Here is an 18,953-nt window from a genome sequence, read left to right as displayed (position 1 = left end):
CACACATAACAAAACTCAACAACGCAACAAAAGACCACTGCACAACAACACAAAAAATCACAACAGCACAGGCACAACAGCTCTAAGCAAACAACACTAACTTAACACAACCAAATAACAAAACAATAACACACAAAACTCCACTAACTCCCAGTGCCTTCAAAGAACTGCTTCCCACACTACTAACTGTCACCAGCTCTCACCAAAGACTGACTGAAAAACTCACTAAAAACACAGAACTCTGATTCTACCAGCAGACAACCCAGCCAGAACTCACTAACAGCCAGTACAGTCGATAACCATCCAACCACTAATTACTCTCTCTCTCTCTCTCTCTCTCTCTCTCTCTCTCTCTCTCTCTCTCTCTCACACACAGAGTTGTCAAATGGAACTCCATAACTCCTGATAGGGTGTCAGTACTCTTCTTTTGATACTGGGCATGGTAATCAATAGATATGTAACCAAAAAGAATGACAGTCCTTCACTGATATCAGAATCACTTTTCATAGGTAATATTTTGAGTGTGATTGCATCTTCCCTTTGGTCCCTAGCTGCACCTAATTTTTAGCCTTTATTTTATTTTTCATCCACTGTTACTACCTTTCTTCAGTCTTGCTGCCAATTATTATTTCTTTGTGCAGTTCTGACATTTTTTCCAAGTTTTGTATCTGTGAAATGTAATTTACAATACTTTAGACTGAAAAATCCATATTCATTGTACTTTTTCTCTATTTCAGAATACTGTGGATGGTGCCAGTATATGCTCTGAATGCTGTAAGTATAGCACTTGAATTTTACTTCTGCTCTTGGGCCAAAAGTAGAATTCAGATTTGCACAATTCAGTTTTTAAATGCAGTAGTATCTATTAATTGCTTTGTCACTGCTGTTTAAATTTGATGCTCTAAAACATGTATATATGTAGTGACCTTGTATGGGTTTTAAGGCTAGGGCATTTAGAACAAGTGTTTGTGACAAATATACCTAGTTTCATTGCCATTAACTTCTTGTTTTCTCTTACATATCCATAATCGTAATTAGCTTTATTCCATGCAGTGGCTGTCCTAGTTGCATTGGCTTGCTAAATCCTAAAAGCTTTAGTATGCTAAAACCATGCTTTGCTTCTTCAAGCCCTGTCTTTCGTTCCATTGTGTTTGGATGTATACCAAGCTGCTGCTCCAGGATTTCATCGTTTTTGCATTCCGTGTGATGTGCCATTTACTTTTTTTTTGTTTTTGTTTTTATTCACCCATTTGCCTTGAAAATTTGTGCCATTCTGATGGTGTTTTGTTGTGATTTGGGCATTATTACGTGTATATTTGCCCTCCAGGCTTGTGGCATTCCTTGCCTTTAAGTGGTGTTTTTGGGTGGGTTTAACTGTTCATTTGTTTCACTGTGTATGAGCACAGATGCCAATAGTCCCTTGCATACACAATTTTTTTTAACTTTACAAGGTTTCCAGCTGGCACTAGAAGATTTTATACCTGATGTTAAGACCTCAGGTTTGTAGTTATGAAAAATGGGAATTGATTGAAAAATTTGTCAAATCTCTTTGCTCCTGGGGATTGCTTGTTCATCACTTTATTTTCGGTCTTAATTTCTGTTATCGCAATGTTGTGATTCCTTTTGTAATTTGCTTTTATATATTGTTAGTATCCATAATTTTTTTCATTTTCTCAGTTTTATTTTAAAAATTTTGCAGAAGTGGTCACATTTGGTTCTCTGCTTTCCAGGTGTAGTGTTCTTTACCATAATTTCTACTTTTATTATTTGATAAATTTTTGTCCTATTGTGTTTACTTGTGTTTATGTATTGATGGAAAATTTTAGTCGGATTTTATTGTGGCACCACCTATTTGTGATGCTGTGTTGGTGTGTGCTTGCAATTCTTTTATGCCTCTGTAAGTGCATTCTCTGAAAAGTAATCAATAGAGCTAAAAACTAAAATGCCGATGGAAACTGTCGAAGTACAGTGATGCTCAAATCTCATGCGACATGATTCTTTTTGTATCGTCCAGATTCTCAGACTCAACATGATGTTGCCAAGTAGTGTTATACTTTTTTTCTAATGTCATACATGTCGAAAAGTTTGTGAATTCACAGCTAGCCCTATTTTCCTTATGGTTATATAAATAGGATTCCTTTTATGCATTGGTATAATTCGTAATCTGTGTGATTTGAACTGATTTTCTTTTTTTACGCTGCTAAGTTCAAAGTGCGGTGTGATAAAGTTAGCTGTGCCATCACTGAAAGCACACTTTACATGCTCCTGGGACTGGTCAACATAACTACGTCTGCTGCATTATGACAGTAGACCTAATAAGCTCAACAGTCATAACAACATTTTCAATGTAGGAATATGAATTAAAACAAGTTTTCTTTGAATGTTGAAGCTTTTGGCTGTGTTTAAGCTGCCTGTATGTTGCAAAATGTTTTATAGGCCTAAAAAAATAATCTAAGCCTTCTTAGATATATAGTTATTAATGAATTATTTGTGTAGAAATTATTGATTTTTGATGATTACATTAGGAATATGAATTACAACCAGTTTTCTTTTGAATGTTGAAGTTTTAGGGTGTGTTTAAGTTGCCTATATGTTGCAAAATGATTTGATAGACCTAAAAGAATAATCTAAGCCTTATGAGATGTACTGTTACTAACATTTTTATTTGTAGAGATTACCTGTTCTTTGAGGAATAAAAGATGATGATTTTGATTATATGGAGAAGGTGGCTATTAATCAAAATATCATAAGTATTAATATCAAGGCGTATGGAACACTTGTTTCTCAACTGGTTTAAAATATTATTATCTTAAAAGTCACTCTCCTCGCTTTTGGTGTATAATTTATTCTTTCATAAGGTAACTTGAAGAACAAGAATGTGTAGGTAACGTCATTTGCTTTCTGGCCAGAATTGCTAATAGAGAGAGGTGACTGTTAATTGTAAAGTAAAGAAATCTAACACCTAGGCATAGGAACAATATCTTGGCTTTGATAAAAGAATAATTGCATAGGCGAATATTTGCTAGTATGCAATAATTTTTCAAATATTTAAGAATTATAACAATTAATCATGTATGAAAATCCAAATATTCCTCTGACACTTATAAAGTAAGTGTTTTCAAGATAATTTCATTGTCGCTACTCAGTGTAGACCTATTTATGTTACACTGGGTGGTTGTTGTTGCACCGACACTAATGATACGTCACACACGCTCCCCTCACACGTTGATATCGGTGGGGCGCATCTATTCTACTTTTGTATATACATATTTTCATTTTTTTTTCAGCAATTGAGGTGTAAAAGCAATCAAATAGGACTATTTCAAATTTTTTGTTAGCTTTGGAAGCATTATTAACCCTCTTACGCCGATTGGACGTATTAAACGTCGAGTCAAAATGTCTCCCGTATGCCGATTGGACGTATCATACGTCGGCTCAAAAAAGTTTTTTTAAAAATTCGCAGAAAAATACTTATAGGCCTACCAGCCGAAAACTTTTGTATCACGCTCCTTGGGGGATGCTGGGAGTTCACGGATCTAGGTGTTGTTTTGTTTACAATCGCTACGCAGGCGCGCAAGCGCGAATTTCTTTCTTATCACACTAAAAAGTATCAGTGACACATCTCGGAAATTATTTCGTCACTTTGACATAATTTTTGCACCATTAAATAAAATTATCCTTTACATGAACTATTATATATGAAAATGTGCGCAATTTCATGTAAAATACAACAAAAAAATACTCATGTTTAAACTTCCAATTTGGAATTGTAGCTTTTATCAGTTTTCATATAATATAAGTAATAATTCAATCATTTGCCTTCAGTTTTACAACAATTTTGACGTCTCTAGCACAATATTTCGATTTATGGTGAATTTATGAAAAAACTTTTTCCTTACGTTCGTGCGATAACTCTTCCGATAAATTTTTTCGTGCGATTGTCCTAATGTTTTGCACCCTTTTAAATTTGCCGTTACATAAAGTTTATATATGGAAATGTGCGCAATTTCATGCACAATACAACGAAAAAACAACCCATTGTTGTAGCTTTTATCAGTTTCGAAATATTTTCATATAAATAACGTTAAGTGCAAAAATTTCAACTTTCGGTCAACTTTGACTCTACCGAAATGGTCGAAACGAAAAACGCAATTGTAAGCTAAAACTCTTATATTCTAGTAATATTCAATCATTTACCTTCATTTTGCAACGACTTGGAAGTCTCTAGCACAATATTTCGATTTATGGTGAATTTATGAAAAAAAAAAATATATTTTCCTTACGTTCGCGCAGTAACTCTTCCGAAAAAAATCAGAATTTTTTGTGCGATTGTCGAAATGTTTGCACCATTTAAAATTAGCTGTTACATAAAGTTTTATATATGAAAATGTGCGCAATTTCATGTAGAATACAACTAAAATGATTGAAGGTTGTAGCTTTTCTCTTTTTTTAGAAATATTTGCATATAAATCACGATAAATAGAAAAAAAACCACGTTCGGTCAAATTTGACTACCGAAATAGTTGAAAAACGCAATTGTAAGCTAAATTTCTTACAGCCTAGTAATATTCCGTCATTTTTCTTCATTTTGAAAACAAATTTGAAGTCTCTAAAACAACTATTGTGATATTATTGTGAATTTTGAAAAATATATTTACCTTCACTACGCGTGCCGATTCGCGGCCGCAAGTCTCCGAAATACGTACATCGCATTATCCTAATATTTGCTCCTTTTCATATTAGCCTTTGATAGAGTTTCATATATCAAAATGTGCGCAAATTCATGAAAAAATACAATAAAAAAATAATTGAAGGTTGTAGCTTTTTCCATCTCCGAAATATGTGCATATAAAAAAATATATATAAAAATTTCGACATTCGGTCAAATTTAACTCGTCCGAAAATGGTCGAAATCTGCAATTCTAATCTAAAACTTATTACAGTATCGTAATATTCAATCATTTGTCTAATTTTGAAACAAATTGGAAGTCTCTAGAACAATATTTAGAATTACGGTGAATTTTGAAAATAACATTAACCGTCCGCGCGTTACGAATTCGTACATCATTTTGTGATAATATTTTTCCGGTGTTGATTTTATGTTTTTACTATGTATTATATATCAAAAGGATTGCAATTTAGTGTACAATACAACGAAAAAAAAAAAGTAACTCGTTAGCTTTGACCGTTTTTTGCACAGCGTGATTGAATACAATTATCTATGAATTTTTTTTTCGCTAACCATATATCGCATTATTTACATATGATAATAACTATTATTTTTTCATTTCTGATGATTGAATACTAAACTTCAGGCAATGGTAAAAAAAAAGATGAGCCAAAAATGAACTCTTAATCTTCAAAAACTAAGCGCGCTGTGGATTTTTTGAAAAAATTATTTTTTTTCCCAGCTTCCGCGCTCAACTCCAAACCGGCGCCGGCATACAGGAGAGATTTTGATTTTTAGGGCTTCGGCGCAAGAGGGTTAATGTTATGACAATTTTTTTTTTTTTTTTTTTTTTTTATTTAACATTTAAACTGATACTTGATGACGATTCATTTTGGTCAAATGCTTCAGCGATGTGTGAACGAAAGTTATGAAAATGTTTCGAAAGAGTTTTTTCTGAAATTTGCTACACGTGACATTTTCTTACATTTTTGACATATATGACAGATTCCACTCTTATGAAACATATTATGTATGTCCATATTATGTGCAATAATCGCGTTTCCGCATTGAAATAATAGATAAATATGGAGCATGTTAGGTAGCCAGTTAGTGAATTTTGAACGAAATCCTATGGAGTCATGTTGCATGAGATATGAGCATCACTGTACCTTACATCTCAGCAGGCCACTTGGTTATGTGAGAGAGAGAGAGAGAGAGAGAGAGAGAGAGAGAGAGAGAGAGAGAGAGAGAGGGAGGGGGGGGGGGGTTGCTGTGTGATGTAAATGACAGTTCTTTAGTATTTTCTGCCTCGGTCTCTCCTCTCTTTGTTTAAATTTTACTTATACTCTGTATTTTTTTTATATAAATGGACAGTTCCACTGTGATTTATTACTACTATAGTGAAATCAATCAGTATAGTACATAAAAATGTCATAATTCATTTGTCCAAACATGGAGTTGGCTTATGAAAGGAGTCATTCTCTCTCACTATCTCATTATCTTAACATTTTGTAGCTTAACAAGGTTGAATGCTTTGATGGGAGTTGCGAAAATTGTGTTTATGCTGGTGTTGGGGTGTGCTTAATACCTGTATTTTTTTACTTTGGTATTTTGATGAAAGTTACTGCACAGCACTGCATACTGTCATGTATGAATAGTGTACAGTTTTTTCTATTATTATCGCCTCCAGCATTGAGCAAAGCAAAGGGCCAAAGTGAAATTTTCCACATATGTCTTTCCTGCAATGCTCACACTGGCACATGTATTTCTGTTTAAGTATTTTGAAGTGCTAATTACTCTTTTAATGAGGTTTGCTTGTTTCTTAATATTGTAGTAACTTATGCAACTTGTTAAAAAGATATTTGGGAGACAGATGCTGAACTTAATATAGTAGTGTTTCTCACACAGAACCTCTTGCTATAGAGTGAGGGTCACTACCTTAGGCTTTGCTGTTTTGTGCATTACTGTTGATTTTGCATAACAGTTTCATGTACACTGTATTGTGCTAGGATCACAAAAAATTAGATGTCATTGTTCTAAAATATGGGTTAATATTAAATTTGCTAGGCCTTATGAAGTGTTCGTTTAAGCAATCAGAATTGGAGATTATTATTATCTGATAAATTTTGCTAATATAAATAGATGAAGTTTGAATGTGTTCAAGAATAGGTTATGGAATTATAAATTATCTGTTGACTTTGCAGTGGCTGGTGCTTGGTAATCCAACCTGGGCCCCATATTTGGATGCTGCACGAGAATGCTATGAAGCCTATGTCATATACAACTTCATGATGTTTTTGTTAAACTTTCTGGATGATGAAATGGACCTGGATGCAACAATGGAGACCAAGCCAACAACTCATCATTTTTTCCCCCTCTGCTGCCTGAAACCTTGGCGAATGGGAAGGTAAATACCAACATGTTAGTTTTTGTCCAGTTTATATTTTGGGTACATGGATGCAGAGTTTTTCTCATCCATTTTCGTTTATATATCTGGGATTTAATTTACAAGATCTAGATTATGGTGAATATTTGTTCCTTGGGAAATAAAAACCATCATCTTCAGATATAGGAGTGTCCTTCACTGCAAGCTGCGATGGTTGTTCAACCTTTAGACTGGTGGGGTACTGTGCGTATCTAATCCTGTCTGTGCCTTGTGTGAGGACAGCATTCAGACCAGTGTGTAGGCAGCTCTTCCTACTGTGTTCTCCTGGAAGCACAGTTAGTTAAGACCACTGTTTCTATTAGCTGGGTGTGTACTGGATCATTGAATTATGCTGTCATCAATGGGTTGGTTCAAGACACATCCCTTGTAGGACACACCAGCTTTTGGATTATGTAGCAGTGTGAGTACAAAACAATGTATGCACTACATGATTCCATTTACCTGTAGAAGGCTGGGAACTATACAGAAGGAGAGGGCTCTCCCAAATGTGTGGGCGTGTGCAATGGCCTTCAAACCTTCATTCTTAAAGCAAGTTTGTTTCCTCTTCACCCATGTCTTTAAGTCATGTGCAGGTGAGTCAACTTCACTTCTTCCCCACAGTGTGTATACTACATTCTTTGGACTGAATGGATGTGGGACAATGCTTACATATGACAGTTGTGTTTTATCCAGACCTACTAGCAGTTGTTACAGACCAGGAGTGAGTGCTCTCTTGAGCAGCTATTACAGATTATGCTCTCCCCAAAGCTTGTGTAACTGTCTGCCCTCTTTGTCAGTGTGTACACAGTCTGTATGTTTGCAGTTTGGTTCTCTGTGGCGTTACATTTTTGAGAGATGTGCTAGCTCATTTTCTAGGACTTGGATGGTACTGCATGTAAATTAAAACTTCTACAGGTTGGTGAACCATGATCTGTAGCTGTTATATCTTCATAGTTGCTTATTTCAGCAATTGGTGCCATTGTTTGTGTCCACTTTGTAAAATGAGCTTAAGGCATTTTCTTGGGAGACCAACTCTTACTTTAGGGAATCTGATATTCCTGGAGAGTTGAGTTTCTGGTGGGTTCACTCAGGAGGCAAAGCAATTGTCACGACTGCTTCAGTTACATCTGCCTGTGGTGTTCTGGATCAGGTGAACAATTTGATTGGCAGATCAGGGAGTTCCCTGCCACCCAGCAGTCAAGCAGACCACTTTCTTACGACTGTGAAAAATGCCATAAAGGCATCACTCTGGCTTCCACCACAAGGGCATTGTTAGTCATAGCCTGTTGGTTCTTGCGCTAAAGGGAAGCAAGCCTCTAACTGGGGACAGGAAAAAGCTACAGACTTTTTTCTTACCCTTTCTGATCGATACTGTTGAACACTTGATCATTCTCCTCAGGATCAGGTCAGTGTGGAACTCATTTTACACGTTTCAAAGGTAACACAGAGTCAGATGTGGAAAAGGGAGGAGGAGGAATCCTGATTCTCTCCACTGCTTGATGTTTGAAGAGTGACAAGTTTGGCTTAAGTGAGGACTGACATCATCACTTTGTGTTTGTCCTCATCTTATTTTATTGCTTTTCTCTGAGGCTTTGAAAGCCTCTGTCCTTCCCCTGTAATTAGTATTGAGGCAACATGTGTGGATGGATGGGAATTTGATGAGAGAAACTTTGTTTGTTCATATACGGAACAAACCTTCGGTCTTAACATTGGGATTTACTAGCGCCAAGCTGGAAACCGGTAGAATTAAAATCACACTTGTGAGATCCAGGGACTATTGGCATCTATACCAGGTCACGGGGCATGTATACCCAGAATGCCCACGGCTACCTGTGACCCACCAGTTATTTTCCTACCGCCTTTAAGAGAAGACGTGTTACTTTCTATCTGATTTAAAGCCGGTTTTCAGTTTGCCGTTTTTTATCCATTTCATTTTTCTATTTCTTATTACCTTTTCTTTCTCCGAGTGTGCTCAGTGTGAGTGAAGAGTGTATAAGTGGTAAGGATGAGGATTTTGCCTCAAAAATCGGGATCGTCTGCCGTTTGGAAAAGAGACAAAGGAAATGTCCAGGAGTCAGTGGCTTTCCATGTTCTAGATTTCTAACTTCGGTGTCGAGGGATCCTCATCCAACGTGTAGTAGGTGCAGGGAAAACGTATGTACGATTACTAATCCATGTTCTGTTTGTTGCGGTTGGTCGGTGGAACAGTGGAAAAAGTTCTATGAGAAAAGCCAATACAAAAGGAAGGTGGTGACTCCATCTTTGGATGACCAAACCTTACCGGCTTCTTTTGTATCGGCATAAACCAGGCTGCTCCATATGTTTCTCCACCTGCTTTTGATTTGTCCCATACCCCTTCGGTTTCTCCTGGCGGTTCAGTATCGGAAACGTTAGGAGGGGCCTTGGGTAATTTTATGAATAATATGCACTCTCCTTTGTTCCCAGCAAGTAGAGGGGGAGCACCGCCATCTTGTTCCAGGCTTTTCTGCCCCTCCCGAAGCGCATAGGTTGGATGGTACGTGGTCAGCGCTAGGTCTACCAGGCGTACCAACCTTGGATGGTTTGCTTGTGCATTATATGGCGTCACGGTTCCAGCAGGGTCAGGCAGCGCTGAATGTTCCTCATCCCCCTGGCTTGCAATTTATGGGAATTAATGCCGCGGCTACGCCATCAAACTCGATGTTTACAGTGATGCAGAACGTGGGAGGTAGTTTGGCAGCAAACGTGCGGCTGCCAGCAGAAACCTCACAGTCTCTCCCTACGAGAGGGATGATGTCACAACATACGTCACACACCGACATGGCAGGCGTGATGACGTCACAGACTGCTTCTCGGCCTATTTCACTGCACCCAGACTCTAATACGCCTTCTGACTCGACAATGCAAACTGTAATGCAGAAATTACAGGATATAGAGAAGAGAATGGATAAGAGAGACAAAAAGAAAAAGTGAGATTTGCCTTCGTCTTCTTCCTCTAGTTCGGCGTCATCGCTAAGTCCGATAACGTCACGGCAAGCGCCAGTCAAGCGTTGGAGGAGGATTCGGGAGTTCGCGACTGATCCTCGGGCTAAGAGGAGAAGAATCAATTCTTCTTCATCTTCAGACCAAGACTGTCGTATCCAAGTCAGCAGGAAGGTCGGGAAGTCAGTGGCTAGTAAGCACAAAGCTAGCAGACGAAGCCGTTCACAAGAATCCGAACAAGCGAGAGAGGCGACGGCCGACGGACTAGCGGCCGATGCGGAGTTGCCATTTCGGATTGCAAAAACTACGATACCGCTGGTAAAATCGACGTTGGTGGCGAAAGGTGCAGCAGAGGATAGAATGCAGGTCCCAGTTTCGCCTGTAAGGCCATTCAAAGTATGTACGAAGGACGATAAGGCTCCTATTAAAAGTACGGAGAATAGGGAGTTGGCAACCTCGGCGGATACGTTCGTGGAAGGCAGTGTCCGTCTGGATGAAAGGTCGAGGCCGAGTTCTCCGACGCTCGTAAACGATACCAATACTAATAGAGACAAAGTTATATCTGTCTTAAGGGAGCCTTCATCTTGGAGATCTAGACGAGATTCTCGCTCTAGATCCGTGAGCAGAGAAAGAGTGAGGCGTTCTCGTTCCCCTGCTGACTATTCGGGATGGAGCCAACGGCGGCCAGCAAAGATCAAAGAGACCGCGGCCGTAGGGGCAGGCGGCCGTGGAATTCCGGGCCGTCTGTCAGAAGATAGGGGCGAGACAACATCCCTTGTGACGGAGAATGGTACATTAGAGCCGGAGGAAAGGAAGACAACCAAGAGTTTCTGGCCTCCTATGCAGAGGATGATTGATTTGATTCGTCAATTCAATAACCTTTCAGAGAAGACAGAAACACCGGCCAGTATGCTTCTGCCTGGAATTGACATGGCATTTGGATTAAAAAGGGATACCAAGGTGTCATATGAATTGCCTTGTTCGAGTCATGCGGATTTTGTCTTGCAACACATAAACGCAAAGATTGCAGGAAGGGATAATTCCTTAAGATCTAATAGATCATTTAAATTTATTCCCCCTCCAATGGTGAAGCAAAGGAAATATTATACGACACCGAAGGTCCCATTGCTGTCTAGACAAGTGAACTCTAATGTTGTAAGATTAAGGCCTGGATTAACCTTGGACCAGGTTAAAATGGAGTGCCCTTCGATGACGTACCAAGAGGCTGCTACGTTAGAAGCAACAGCTTCTTCTGTCTTTCAGGCTGCTTCTTGGTTAGATCTTTGGTCAACAGCAGTGGTGAAGATTGCATCCTCGGAAGTGACAAGAAAAGTAGTGGATGAATCTTTGTTCATTAGATTACTACAGTCAGGTTCCAAGGCGATTGCGTACCTGACAAACGTAAGTGCCAATGTTTGGGCAAATATCCTGCTAATGAGGAGAGATGCAGCGTTGGCTAGACTAAGCCACACTGTGGATTTGGATTCCCTGTTAGCGATGAGGAATGGGGATATCTTGGAGTCGCAACTGCTGTTGCCAGAGGTCATACTGGAAGAGGCGATAGATAGAAGAAGGATGGACACTAACGATAGGTTGGTGCAGCAGGCAGTTAGGAAAACATCTAAAGAGTCAAGCTAACTCCTTTGGAGGGAAGACAGCAGCAAATGTCTCGGAAGAAGACAGTGAGACATAACATCCCTAATAGAGCCACAAGACCCTCTTCCCCAAAGAGGCTAACTCATCGGCCCTTCCACAATAGAAACAGAGGGAGGGGCAGTAGGGGAAGAGGGAGAGGCTCAAGAAGATAGGATGGGTGCCTCTCATCACTCGGCCACACCAGTTGGGGGTTGCCTGGCAAATCACTGGAAGGTGTGGCAGGAACTAGGGGCAGAGCAGTGGGTGGTGGATGTTCTCAGGATTGGGTATTTGATCCCGTTCGAGGTAACCCCGCCCCTGACAGATCAGCCATTACCCCACGTCGCTTATGCCCACGAATCTCAGAAGGCCATTATTCTGCAGGACGAAGTGAAGAAGATGATGGAAAAAGGAGCTGTGCAACAAGTATGCAGTCCATCAAAAGGCTTCTACAGCAGGATTTTCCCCCCCCTGGTACCAAAAGGTACCCAACAAGGGAAAATCGGGGAAGTGGAGGACAGTAATAGACCTGTCAACTCTGAATCTGTTTATAAGGAAACCAGTTTCAAGATGGAAACTCCAAAAACGGTTTTACAAGGAGTCAGGATCAGGGACTTTATGCTGACAGTCAATCTAAAGGACGCATACTTTCAGATATCAGTCCATCAGTCTTCAAGGAAATTTCTCCGCTTCAGTCTTGCAGGGAAAGCTTTCGAATTCAAGGTCCTGTGCTTCGGATTGACAACGTCTCCTCAAGTTTTTACAAGAGTGTTCACTCTCGTGTCGTGGGCGCATGCTCAGGGGATCAGGCCAATAAGGTATCTGGACGATTGGCTGGTGATAGCAAAGTCCAGGGAGAAATTACTCAGGGACAGGGCGACCCTCCTGCAGCTTTGTCACAGCCTAGGTATTGTGATAAATCAGGAGAAGTCGCAGTTGGATCCAAGTCAATGTTTGGAGTATCTGGGAATGGTTATAGACACAACAGAAGCCAAAGTATTCCCGACAGACCAAAGAATAGAGAAATGCAAACAAGTGGTGAATGCCTTTCTGGGAAAACAAACACAGCCAGCAAGACAGTGGCAGGTGGTGCTGGGAATCCTAACCTCCCTGGAGAAGCTAGTACCACAAGGAAGGCTACACCTTCGGTCCCTACAATGGAGGATGAAGGAGTTTTGGTCACCAATAGTAGATCACCCGTACGAGCAAATTCCCTTGTGGGCAGAAGTGAGGAAAGACTTGCTGTGGTGGGTGAACGACGAACAATCTGACAGTGAGTGTCCCCCTTCAACAATCCTCTCCAGACCTCTTGCTGTTCTCGGATGTGTCACTAGAAGGCTGGGGAGCCCATATGGAGGAGTTGATGGTGTCAGCAAAATGGAGTTGCAAGGACAGAGAACTCCATATAAACGTGCTGGAGTTAAAAGCAGCGTTTCTAGCTCTACAGGAATTCAGGGAGAGAGTAAAGGGACACTCAGTGGTATTGATGTCAGACAACACCACAGTAGTAGCTTATATAAACAAACAAGGAGGCCTAGTTTCTCGGCAGTTACATGTGATAACAGTTCAACTTCATCAGTGGGCTGTAGAGAACCTGGTAGACATCAGGGCCAGGTATATTCCGGAAAAAGAAACATAGTGGCCGACAAGTTGGGCCGCAGGGATCAGATTCTGGGAACGGAGTGGTCCCTGCACCAACAGGTAGTGGACAGGATGCTCATGTTGTGGGAAGGACCGATCATATACCTATTCGCAACCAGGTACAACAAAAAGTTGGAAGTGTATTGTTCGGTAGTCCCAGACGCAGAGGCAGTAGCAGAAGATGCGCTACAACACCCTTGGGACAATCTGGACGTGTACGCATTTCCTCCATTTTGTCTAATCCGTCAGGTTCTGAACAGGGTAATGCGGTCTCAGAACCTCAAGATGACCCTGGTAGCTCCATTATGGCCGAAGGCAGAGTGGTTTCCAGACCTACTGGAACTCCTAATAGATGTGCCGTGAGAGTTACCCCCATGGAGCAACCTACTGTGTCAGCCGCACATGGAGAGGTACCACCAGTCGGTGAAGTCCCTATCGCTTCACGGGTGGAGACTGTCAAGTATCTCCTCCGAGCGAGAGGGTTTTCGCAGAAAGCAGCAACTCAGATGGCAAGAAATATCAGAAAATCATCTATGACAGTATACCAAGGAAAGTGGTCAGCATACTGTGATTGGTGTCGTAGAGGGAACTTGTCTCCACTCGGTACCACTATTCAGCAGTTAGCAGACTTTCTGATATATCTCAGAACAGAAAAGCACGTCTGTATCTGCAGTGAAGGGGTACAGGGCGGCTCTAGCCTCAGTCTTACGAATGAAAGGAGTGGACATTTCGTCTTCATGGGAGTTGGCCATGCTGATGAGGAGCTTTGAACAGTCATGTCCACCAAAGGGGCCATGCTGATGAGGAGCTTTGAACAGTCATGTCCACCAAAGGAGCTAAAAGCCCCAGATTGGGATCTGACCACGGTACTGAGTAGTCTGACAAAACCCCCCTACGAACCACTAAGGCAGTCCACGGATAGGAGCCTGACCCTGAAGACAGTCTTCTTATTGGCCCTGGCTTCAACCAAAAGGGTGGGGGAGCTACATGTCCTGTCATATCTCATAAAGTACTCGAGAGGTTGGAGGTCAATGGTATTTGAGTTTGTCCCAGAATTCGTGGCCAAGACCCAAAACCCAACAATAGTAGACGGCAGATTCGACTCCTTTACCATACCTTCCTTGGCAGACTTTGTAGACAATGACAAAGATGAGATGCTTCTGTGCCCCGTCAGGGCACTAAGAGAGTACTTAAGAAGAACAAGGCACCTCAGGCCGGGGTGCCGGAGGTTGTTTGTAAGTACAGGACGGAACAAGAAGGAAGTGTCCAGGAATACAATATCGTTTTGGCTAAGGGAGACGATCAGAGATGCTTATATGGCAGAAGACAGAGGGTCAGATTGCCAGGTGGGAGCGAGAGCTCATGACATCAGGGGCTTGAGTGCTTCTCTGGCATTTAAGTTAAGAACATGTCTGTGGATAGAATTCTGAAAGCTGGTGTGTGGAAAACGCCAAAACAACTTTCACATCTTTTTATTTGAAAGACGTTGCCCATAGATCCTTGGACACTTTTTCCTTGGGTCCAGTGGTGGCGGCCCAACAAGTGATATAGCTCAACCGTACCCCTGGCGGTCAGTTTGCGTCTAGTCTAAGATGAAGGTATGAAAGTAGAATGAATGGGAGACTGGTCTTTTTTCTTTACTACTTTCTTTAACTACGGGCAATATGAAGGAGAGTACCGTCATGTGCTGGAACGGACTAGATGCAGGTGAGGTGGTCAGCCATACTGTGAAGCTATCTTAGGTTATGATATACTTTTCAGTAGCAACACACCCCTCTAGATAATAGGGAAGAGAGGGGTGAAGGTGGATCCAGTTGCAAGGGACAAGAGTAAACCATAGAATGGTATCAACACCCAGTGAGGGAAACCAATAGATTCGCTTATATCTTTGGTTCTAGGTTCATTGTCCATTCTCTTAGAATTTCCCTATATATTCGGAAATGGATAAGGTGGCAAACTGCCCAGTCAGTTGTAGAGACTTACCTCCCTCCAATAAGTAAGTCTATCCTAATGTTAAGACCGAAGGTTTGTTCCGTATATGAACAAATACCAAATTTGTAACTAATTTGTATTTTTCATAACTAACAAACCTGAGGTCTTAACAGGTAAAGGCCCACCTCGAACCACCCCTCTAGCAGTCTAAACTGGGTTAGAAATATAACTGGTGGGTCACAGGTAGCCGTGGGCATTCTGGGTATACATGCCCCGTGACCTGTATAGATGCCAATAGTCCCTGGATCTCACAAGTGTAATTTTAATTCTACCGGTTTCCAGCTTGGCGCTATTAAATCCCAATGTTAAGACCTCAGGTTTGTTAGTTATGAAAAATACAAATTAGTTACAAATTTGGTATTTTATAGATTTTTTCATACAAACTTGTTGAATACAGAGTAATGCTCTCTTCCCTTCCTTGCACTGCCAGGTGATTTCTTGGCATGTGACAAATGCAGAGAGAAAAGAGTAACAATCAGGTATGGCCATATGTAGTAGAGGATCTTATTCATCTGTCATACTAATTAAATGACTGGTCATTTTATGCGCACGGATTATTATTTAATATTTGTAGTTCTGGAGTATAGTTGGTTTTTTAGGTAATGAAACAAAGTATTCTGAATTTATTCCTTATATACAATTCCAGGGGAATTTATACATCGCTGCAAGCATGGTATACTTCAGTACACAGTTTTCCATCTCATGACAACCTTCATTGCTTTTGTATGTGGACAGGCAGGAGTCTATGAAGAAGGAAAATTATCCCCTACAAATGTAAGTATGAAGAAATTAAATTTTGGAGTGTATCATAGCAGTCAATATTTGTTTGACTTTGGAGCATTATTTCCAATTTTAGAAAGCTGTCAAAGAACGTTTGCACGTTCAAGGAAATTTTTGAATCAAGTTTTTTTTATCAGAACTAGATGAAAGAACGCAAATACGTACAGTACATATTAATGTAGTTATTTAAAAATAGTTATGAAAGCTTGTACAAAGATTCATCAATTAAGTTTTTTTTTTTTTTTTTTTTTTTTTTTTTTTTTTTTTTGTTTTTTTTTTTTTTTTTTTTTTTTTTTTTTTTTTTTTTTTTTTTTTACAATAACAGCATTTTTAATATTTTTCAGGCGTTCGTTTACTTATTTGTAGTAAACAACTTTTCACAGTTTGTGGCTATGTATTGCCTAGTTTGTTTTACAAGGCAATGAAAACAGAACTGGATCCAATGTCTCCCTTGCCAAGTTTTTATGCATCAAAGCAGTGGTCTTCTTTTCATTCTTGTAAAGTAATTTTTTCTCCATTACTTCTTGGGGACTTTTATTTGAACCATGAGAAACACTTATTGAATCTAAAAATTGAGGCCATAATTCTGAGGCCGTAATGAAGGTAGGCAATTGTTGGGTATAAAGGGAGGATATTCTTTGAATGAATATACCTTTTAATTTACTTACATATGTACGTATATATATTGCTAACTGCATCTCAGAGTAACCATTAGGTAGGGGGTAGTTTAAGGGGATGTGAACTTTTCTGATAGTTAAGACTGGCATGTAATGACAGCTTTTTAGTTATTAGAAATTAGTTCAGCACTTACATAGGGGTAACTTGAAGGATTTGACCTGAAATGTGAAAATTGGAATTGGACAATTAATGGGAAGAAATGGAATAGATGTAGACAAAAAGTACAATACAGAAAGCAGTACGGTTAGGGATCAAAAGGACACTGCAGAGATCATAAATACAAGGCCTAATTGCTGGTACAGACAAGAGTCAAGTACGAATTACATAAGTTTTTTTTACGTTTGTAATTTTTTGTTGTTGAAGTGGGTTAGTTGAATCGGGCATTGTATCTCAATCTGTGCATGTGTATGTTCTAATGAATCCTAGGGCATTTATTTTATATATGCTTTAATTTAGGTTATTATATCAATATTTGTGTGTCTCTTTTCAGTCAAGGAGTTGCCATATGTTTCCTTACAAAAAGCTGACTTCATGCCATTGAATTGTTGGATAAGGTGATGAAGCTGGGGAAAGAAAATTGTCTAGTGTTACTAGGTAAGATTTAAGATTTCTTTGTCTTTACCTATTCCTTTTTTTTAAATATTTGTAATCAAGTGTATTTAAGGAGAATAGGTGTGTTGGCTCTGAGGAGTAAAGATATCATCAGTTTAGGTTGGAAGGAGCATATGGAGCTGGTATCTTCTTTATCTTGACTTTAACTGGTCCAGTGAGACTGGGATCTCTGCATCACAGAGTTAAAAGTGTATCAGAGAATGTGAAAGTATCATTTATATTATTCTATAATAATTCAGCTTAATTTGCTAAGTATAGCCACCCCAAAAAGTGGTGTACTAAAAAGAATGAGTCTTGGATTAATTCTCTTTTCGAAAGATTAGAACCTGTTTTATTAACCTAGTGCTCCTCTGTTACATAAAGTTACATCCAGTGCATGATAAATGTCTAGTAAAGATGGAGAAAGTGTAAACAGAAAATGTGCTCCTGTGAAATTTATCGTGTGGCACCAGAAAGTATAAAATATAGAAAGGTGTCAACAAAAATGCTGTGGAATGAGTGTAGCCAAGCCTTATATTGCAAGTACAGGATAGACAGATCTTTTGCATCACAAAAAGTAAACAAAAATATCTGCAGTGCTCACTTTACAACACTTGATAGTAATCTCAGGAGGCCTCACTAATGTGACATATGCCAAATCTGTTGCTGTATACATATTTCACATTAGTTGAAATTATTAGCTACAAAAATGGTTGATGGAACACTGGATAAGGGGGAAGATTTGAACCTTACTGTTTGTTGTAGCGTAGCTCTCATGGTAGGAACCTGTTTTTGTACACTGAATGTTTTTTCCTATGTACAGTGGATCCTAAAATATCTTTCATTTTCATTTTCAGAACTTCTTAATTTGCATTGAAATGTTTATTGCTGCAGTTGTCCACCATTATGCATTTTCCTATAAGCCTTATGTGGATGAGGAATATGAAACTGGCAATTGCTGTCATACATTCCTTCTCATATGGGATATTTCGGATGTCAGATCTGACATCAGGGAGCATGTCTATGTCGTTAGTGAGTATGATTTGAAAGATGTAGTACACTTTGTTGTATAATTTTGCCTCTAAACCAAAAGTAGTTTCTAATAAAAGGGTAGCTTTTCATATACTGTACCCATTTATTGATGGGAAAAAGGCAATAATAGGTTCTTATTGCTTGCAGGCGAAGGAATGAAGCGTCGCTTGACATCTCGAGGGGGTGGTTGGCCTGGTGGTGCCTCGGCTGTTGGTGGTACTAGTAGTGGAGATGAGAACACCCGTCTGATTGCCCCTCATGCTCACTCTGGCACACGAGCATCACATCGGTATATGTCCACTTCAGAATCAGATCATGATATTGTTATTGAGCAGGTAATTATTCACAACCTTTGATCTATGCTGTTTCCTTTGTTCTGTATTGTTTCCCATTCCTAGACCCTGCTCTAGTTGTTTATCCTCTTTCACGTACTATATTTTCTTTTATTATTTTAAATGCTTTACATATTGTTTTCCAGAGTTTTCCAGCTCCTTGGAATGGATATTTGTAATATCAGAAAGATATCCTTTTGATAACTTTAATGGGAAG

At 39.6% G+C, this 18,953-nt stretch overlaps 1 protein-coding gene across 1 annotated transcript; it reads left to right on the top strand.

The window, feature by feature from the left end:
• Positions 1 to 737: 737 nt before the first annotated feature.
• On the top strand, positions 738 to 18,775 carry LOC135212269 (transmembrane protein 184C-like; the record flags this gene model as incomplete). Its single annotated transcript, XM_064245714.1, is given in 10 exon segments — positions 738 to 774; positions 6,874 to 7,077; positions 15,972 to 16,097; positions 16,448 to 16,505; positions 16,508 to 16,552; positions 16,555 to 16,600; positions 17,272 to 17,303; positions 17,436 to 17,515; positions 18,230 to 18,404; positions 18,552 to 18,775. Coding segments are annotated over 10 exon segments (1,012 nt in total), but the record flags the coding sequence as incomplete, so codon positions are not given.
• Positions 18,776 to 18,953: the final 178 nt, after the last annotated feature.

Source organism: Macrobrachium nipponense, chromosome 19 (genome assembly GCF_015104395.2).
Source record: "Macrobrachium nipponense isolate FS-2020 chromosome 19, ASM1510439v2, whole genome shotgun sequence".
Taxonomy (NCBI): Eukaryota; Metazoa; Arthropoda; class Malacostraca; order Decapoda; family Palaemonidae; genus Macrobrachium; species Macrobrachium nipponense.
Note: the sequence above shows the minus strand (reverse complement) of the source record. Positions and strands in the feature narration are given on the sequence as shown.